At 44.7% G+C, this 7,386-nt stretch overlaps 1 protein-coding gene across 1 annotated transcript in view; it reads right to left on the bottom strand.

Annotated features, from left to right (window-relative positions):
- Nucleotides 1-7,386, bottom strand: part of STIP1 (stress induced phosphoprotein 1) — an 18,161-nt gene that overhangs the window by 4,584 nt on the left and 6,191 nt on the right. Inside the window, exons 4-10 of the mRNA XM_012810601.2 lie at nucleotides 7,264-7,277; nucleotides 4,611-4,779; nucleotides 3,121-3,247; nucleotides 2,933-3,035; nucleotides 2,416-2,536; nucleotides 981-1,077; nucleotides 731-855 (exon numbers count right to left, since the gene is read on the bottom strand). Coding sequence (XP_012666055.1) covers nucleotides 731-855; nucleotides 981-1,077; nucleotides 2,416-2,536; nucleotides 2,933-3,035; nucleotides 3,121-3,247; nucleotides 4,611-4,779; nucleotides 7,264-7,277 — 756 coding nt within the window. The remainder of the gene's footprint in view (nucleotides 1-730; nucleotides 856-980; nucleotides 1,078-2,415; nucleotides 2,537-2,932; nucleotides 3,036-3,120; nucleotides 3,248-4,610; nucleotides 4,780-7,263; nucleotides 7,278-7,386) is intronic.

The raw sequence follows: 7,386 nt of genomic DNA, 5'->3' as shown, positions 1-7,386 counted from the left end.
GCCCAAGAGTTTGAGGTTGCTGTGAGCTGTGATGCCACAGCACTCTACCAAGGGCTACAAAGCGAGTCTCTGTCTCAAAAAAAAAAAAAAAAAAACCACAAAAGTAAACAAAAAAAGGTAGAAACAATCCAATGTCAATAGATGGAAAGATGGACAGACAAAACATAGCAAATACACACAACAGAACATACACCCTTGAAAAGGGAAAAGTCAGATACATGCTCCAATGTGGACAGAACTTGAAGATGTTTTGCTAAGTGAAAAAAGTCACAGAAGATCTAACAATGGATGATTCCACTTATATGAAGTACCCAGAGCAGTCAAATTCATACAAACAGATAAAACAGTAGTTACCAAGAGATATGGGAGGGGGAAATAGGTAAGCAGCATTAATGGGTATGGAGTTTCAGTTTGGAAAAACCATGAAGTGCTGGAGAAGGATGGTGGTGCTGTCTGCACAACAATGTGAATGTATTTAAAGACATCAAACTGTACTTAACATGTGAGGAAGGATAATGGAGGAGGTTAAAGGTTTGGGGTTCTCAGAGGAGGTGGAGAGGATCCACTTTCCCAAGTATACCCAATCTCTAGTAATTCCAAGAGCCAGGACTAGGTAGACACAGGTCCTGTATTTTACATATATTCACATTACCAAAGAACAAGAAGCGGGAAAACCCAGTCATCATGTGCCAGTTTACATCATGGCTGCCCCCACATTCCCAGATCTCACCTTGAGTGCCAGCTGAAACTCCAGGAGTTTGGTGTAGCAGGCAGCTCGATTGCTGTACAATTTGGCATCTCGTGGGTTCCTTTTAATGGCTTCTGTATAATGCTTCATGGCCTGGGGATAGTCCCCTGGGTAAGGAAAACAAAGACTATTTTTTTAAAGGCAAAAATTCCCCATCTCCTAGCAGGCTCTATTTTCCCTACAGTCAGGAACAAGAACCCCTCCCCCCAATCCAACGAGCTCCCTGCAGTACCTTTCTGAAAACATTCATTGCCTTTGTTCTTCTCCTCCAAGGCCAAGTCAGGGTTTATGTAGGCCAGCCGCTCTTGCTCCTTCAGGATTTTCTCTGCCTAAGGTAAATAATTCTTGGAATTGTAATTTAAACTCCCATGAACATCTAAATACTGGGCTAAAAACCTAGATTAGGATTTCAATTCTTAAAGAGTACTGCTATCAAGGAGTAATATGTCACTTTGTAAAAAAAACAAGAAAAAATGTTAGGCTGGTAACAGTGGCTCACACCTGTAATCCTGGCACTCTGGGAGGTCAAAGCGGGTGGACTGCTTGAACTCAAGAGTCTGAGACAAGAGACAAGCCTGACCAAGAGTGAGTCTTTAGCAGAGCTCACTAAAAGCAGAAAAACTAGGCTGGTGTCATGGTGGGTGCCTATAGTCCCAGCTCCTCAGAGACTAAGGCCAGAGGATCTCTTGAACTCAAGAGTTAGAGGTTGCTGTGAGATACAATGCCACAGCACTCTACCCAGGGCAACAGAGACTCTTGTTTCAAAAAAAAACAAACATCCAAGAAAAAAGTTAAGTTACAGTAAGAATTTTAACACTGCTAATGCACTAATCCTCTCAATATTAACACATTCAAGGTTAAAGTCTTGGCTAATGAAAATAAGATCTACAATAAAGCTGGATCATTTTCTACATGTTGTCAACATTAAAAGACAAGAGGCTGGACACAGTGGCTGATGCCTATGATCCCAGCACTCTGGGAGGCCCAGGCAGGAGGATCACATGAGCCCAAGCATTTTTTTTTTTTTAAAGAGATAGAGTCTTTCTTGCCCTTAGTAGGGTGCTATGGCAACACAGCTCACAGGAACGTCCAGCTCCTGGGCTTAGGTGATTCTCCTGCCTCAGCCTCCCAAGCAGCTGGAACTACAGGCACCCGACACAATACCTGGCTATTTTTTTGTTGCAGTTTGGCTGGGGGTGGGTTTGAACGTGCCAACCTCAGTATATGGGGCCAGCGCCCTACTCACTGAGCCACAGGCACTGCCCGAGCCTAGGAATTTAAAACCAGCATTGCCAACAGTGAGAACCCAGCTCTACAAAAAAAAAAAAAGAAAAGAAAAGAAAAGAAAAATTAGCAAGGCATGGCAGTGCAGAGTTGTAGTTCCAGCTACTCGCGACTCTGAGGGAGGAAGATTGTTTGAGCCCAGGAGATTGAGGTTGCAGTGAGCTGTGATGATGCCACTGTACCCCAACCTAGGCAACAGAGACCCCCTCTCAAAATAATAAAAATGGTAGAATCACATGAGATGGCCAAATCTACTACCTAGAAAAATTTAAAGATCATTGTTAAATAATGATTTCAGTTAAGATTACAATAAAGAATAAAATATTAAGTAGTGATACTCAATTTCTAAGAAACAACGAAACACTCTCTTTTTTCCTACCCACCTGCTGGCATTTCTTGAGCACATCTGGGGTTCGGTGCTCTGCCAGAGACTTGTTATAGAAGTGGATGGCGTCCTTGTACTTTTCTTCTTTGAAGTAGGAGTTGCCAATTCTGGCATAAGCTCTGTAACGACAAGAGGGAAGACCACTGGCTGAGGACAGACCCAGAGACAAGATCAGAGCCTGTATAGAAATACATCTGAGGCGGCATCTGTGGCTCAAAGGAATAGGGTGCTGATCCCATATGCCAGAGGTGGTGGGTTCAAGCCCAGCCCCGGCCCCCCTCCCACCAAAAAAAAGAATAGAAAATGCATCTGCAACTAAAAACAAGGCCCACATCACTGTCTGGGCACTGTGCCCTTTTAATATTTTTTGTCTGGTCTCCTGTGACCTCCTTTGCAGTCCCTTCTTAGCACAAAGGGCTGTATACACAGCACCCCTCTTCCCTGAGCAGGAAAATTTAAGCCTTGGACAACAAACCCTTCGTGCTACTCAAGGCATTCAGGAAGGTCACTCGTACTTGGCAATCTGTCGGTAGTCTTCTCGGTTTTCTCTCCCCACTTCAATGGCCTTCTCACAAAGCTCCCGGCATTTATTGTAGTCACCCTTCTCAAAGTACACCGCTGCAAGGCAGGATGGTCAAGGAGGAACAGTAAGTCCCTGCTTTTTCCTTTAACGATTCCCTTGCCCCTTGTTTTCTAACCTCACCTGCTTGGTTAGTAATGTACGTCATGTTAGTGGGGTCCAGTTCCTTGGCTCTGTCGTAATGCTTCAAGGCTGTATCAAAGTCTTTCTTCTTGTAGGCATCATTCCCGAACTCTTTTTCCTTCAGTGCCTGGACAAGGTTTGAAAGAAGTGAATACTAAGCAAATCAGTAAAGACAAAAAATACTAAGCAAAGACAGTAAAGCAAGGTCTCCAAATCCAAAAGCTTCATCAATCAGCTATAGACTTAAAACAGTTAAGAATTTTTTGCTTCCTCTGAAAACTTCCCTCTCCTGTATCCCTGTCAGAAAGCAGAAGATTTCTTTAGGGGAGAGGGAGAAGAAACCCCTTTAAATTGAAGAAACTTGTAGGGATAGTATAGTTCTGGACCAGGTTTTATTCTTAGAGGCTGCAGCAAATTTAGTTTCTGAAATGTGGCTTTCTCAGTATCTTCTTAGTTATTAGAGAATAATGGCAGAGGAGTGGTGAGAGGAAGAGAAGAGGCTGTAGTGGAGGCAGGAGTCTTTAGCAGGGCTCACTACCACCCACACTATAGGGCCTTTTTCCAGTTTTGAGACACCCTAATGCTCATCCGCTCATTTAAAGGTGCTAAATTTGGCAACAATCTGTTGTTCCCATTTATAAGAAAGGAAATACAGTTGTTCAGGCATATGCCTCCTACTTTGGAACAACATTGCTAAACTGACAACTTTCAACTATGCATCAGTCCAGTCAGGAGGCAGAAGCCCAAAGACTGATGGAGACTACGTTCTTCTGGATCACGAGAGGACATGAGCTTTACTGTCTTGTCCTAACCAGTACCCTCGCTGGCAGCAATAGAAGGATAGAGGTCCTGCTACAAGAAGTTTTTGAAATATATCACTTCTAAGAAATCTTCCGTGAACTTAGTCTTTTGACATATTGTTATGGCTCGGTGCCTGTAGCACAGTGGTTATGGCGCCGGCCAAGTACACCAAGGCTGGCGGGTTCGAACCCAGGCCAGCCAGCTAAACAACAATGACAAGTGCAACAACAACAGCAAAAAAAAGGAGGTGGGTTGGGTGGCGCCTATGGCTTAGTGAGTAGGGCGTAGGCCCCCATATACTGAGGGTGGCAGGTTCGAACCTGGCCCCGGCCAAACTTCAACAACAACAACAACAACAACAACAACAACAAAATAGCTGGGCGTTGTGGCAGGCACCTATAGTCCCAGCTACTTGGGAGACTGAGGCAAGAGAATCGCTTAAGCCCAAGAGTTTGAGGTTGCTGTGAGCTGTGACACCACAGCACTCTATCAAGGGCGACACAGTAGACTATCTCAAAAACAAACAAAAAACATATTGCTAATTAGTAATAGCAAGAAGCTTAGGATGTACTAAGCACTCAAAAATTATGGCCCTCCAAAGTCTACAGATCTTCTCATTCAACATACAAATTTTTAGTTTCCATGGTTATGTATAAATACACAAAAAAGAGGAGAACAGAAAATGAGACCTGCTTCTTATTCTCTGGAAGATCTTCTTCCATTGGCTCTGGCTTGGTCTCCTTTTTCGGAGGGGGAGGTGGTGGTGGTGTGGCGACCTCTTCCTCCTCATCCATGCTGCCCAGATCAACTCCGAGGAGGACACTGAGAGTGGTCATGATGCGGGGATCTTGTAGTTTCCTAGATTTTTTTTTAAAAGGAAAAAAAATACAAAAACAAAAACAGCAATTATTCTTCCTCACAACTGATCTTAAACTCTCATTTATGGCCAGGAGCAGTGGCTCACACCTATATGCCTACCACTTTAAGAGGCTGAGGCAAGAGGATGGCTTGAGGCCAGAAGTTTGAAACCAACACAGGCAATAGCGAGATCCCATCTCAATTTTTTTGAGACAGAGCCTCAAGCTGTCCCCCTGGGTAGAGTGCCGTGGAATCACAGCTCACAGCAACCTCCAACTCCTGGGCTCAAGCGAGTCTCCTGCCTCAGCCTCCCAAGTAGCTGGGAAGACAGGCGTCCACCACAACGCCCAGCTATTTTTTTTTTTGGTTGCAGCCTTCATCGTTGTTTGGCAGGCCCGGGCTGGATTCAAACCCGCCACCTTAGGTGTATGTGGCTGGTGCCTTAGCCACTTGAGCCACAGGTGCCAAGCCCCATCTCAATTGTATTTAGGAAGAACAAATAGAAAGTTTAGAGCACTTTTAAAGAGAACAGGAGGTGGGTCCCTTTCATCAAGGAACAGTGGTTGAGAGACCTCTACAAAAATTTTAAGAAACAAAAGAATTGGCTTGGCGCCCGTAGCTCAAGTAGCTAAGGTGCCAGCCACATACACCAGACTGGTGGGTTCAAATCCAGCCTGGGCCTGCCAAAATAACAATGACAACTACAACCAAAAAATAGCTGGGCATTGTGGCAGGTGTCTATAGTCCCAGCTACTCAGGAGGCTGAGGCAAGATAATCGCTTAAGGCCAAGAGTTGGAGGTTGCTGTAAGCTGTGATGCTACCACACTCTACCCAGGGTGACAGCTTGAGGCTCTGTTTCAAAAAAAAAAAAAAAAAAAATTTTTTTTTTTGAAATTAGGTGGGCGTGGCAGCATGTACCTGTAGTGTCAGATACTAGGGAGGCTGAGACAGGACAGTGTGAGCCCAGGAGATAGAGGAAAAGACTAACAAAACAAAACAAATAGGCAAAGTGGATTGCTTGAGCTCATGAATTTGCGGTTAGTCTGATTAAGACCCCATCTCTAGGCTCGGCGCCTATAGCTCAACCGGCTAAGGCACCAGCCACGTACACCTAAGGTGGTGGGTTCGAATCCCCAGCCCGGACCCGCCAAAACAACAATGACAGCTGCAACCAAAAAATAGCCGGGCGTTGTGGCGGGCGCCTGTGGTCCCAGCTACTTGGGAGGCTGAGGCAGGAGACTCGCTTGAGCCCAGGAGTTGGAGGTTGCTGTGAGCAGTGAAGCCATGGCACTCTACCCAGGGGGATGGCTTGAGGCTCCGTCAAAAAAAAAAAAAAAAGACCCCATCTCTATTAAATATAGATAAACTACCTGGGTGTCGTGGCAAACACCTGTAGTCTCAGCTACTTGGAGGCTGAGGCAAGAGGACTGCTTGAGCTCAAGAGACTGAAGTTGCTGCAAGCTATGATGATACTACAGCACTCAACACAGTGTGACAAAGTGAGACTCTGTCTCAAACAAACAAAACTCAAAATACCCCCCCTCCTGCTGCTCTTTATTGCTACAGGTCAAATTCTTGTATATAGAAGCTCCTCAACCACCAGAAGATGGCTAGATTCTACACTGCCCATGAGTTATATAGCTGGGAATAAACAAACCTTCAAGAGTCCATATAAAATGAAGTCATAGGGCAACACCTGTGGTTCAGTGAATAGGGTGCCGGCCCCATATACCAAGGGCGGTGGGTCTGAACCCAGCCCCACTCAAACTGCAAAAAAAAAAATAGCCGGCCGTTGTAGAGGGCACCTGTAGTCCCAGATACTTGGGAGGCTGAGGCAAGAGCATCGCTTAAGCCCAAAAGCTGGAGGTTGCTGTGAGCTGTGTGACACCACGGCACTCTACCAAGGGCAACAAAGTGAGACTCTGTCTCTTAAAAAAATAATAAAAAATAAAATGAAGTCACACAGACTTCAAAGTCAAATTCATTCCTGGAGCCCGGCAGATATACAGAGGACTAAGTTATTATAAGTATGCATCCAAATCTGATCTTAAGAGCCAAAGAATTCAGATAAAACAGATACTAGCACCAGATTTACAGATAGGTCTTTATACATCTGATGTTCTTTTTAACCCAATTTTCACTCCCAGGTATTCACAGAAACAGTAGGGCCTATGAGGATGGAAAGAAGGGGACCGAAATGCAAATAGCACAGTGGCTCACACCTATAATCCCACTAGTTGTGAGGGCAAGGTAGAAGAACTGCTTGAGGACAGTTTTAAGACTAGCCTGGGTAACAATGTCAGATTACATCTCTTAAAAAATGGGGAGGGTGGGGCAGTGCCTGTGGCTCAAAGGAGTAGGGCACTGGCCCCATATGCTGGAGGTGGTGGGTTCAAACCCAGCCCCAGCCAAAAACTGCAAATAAATAGGGAAGGAAAAAATACATATGTAGATACACACATACACTATATGCACTAACATACAATTTCCAACTGGTCTTTAGAGGAAAAGCAAACGCAGAATCTAGATCATGAAACCCTTACTTTCTACCAAAGGGGGGAACACAGGGTAAGATTCCTGCCAATTTCTTTCTTTTTTTTTTTTTT

The sequence above is a fragment of the Otolemur garnettii genome, unplaced genomic scaffold (genome assembly GCF_000181295.1).
Source record: "Otolemur garnettii isolate 467f Iridium unplaced genomic scaffold, OtoGar3 scaffold00140, whole genome shotgun sequence".
Lineage (NCBI taxonomy): Eukaryota > Metazoa > Chordata > Mammalia > Primates > Galagidae > Otolemur > Otolemur garnettii.
This window is presented reverse-complemented; position numbering and strand designations above follow the sequence as displayed.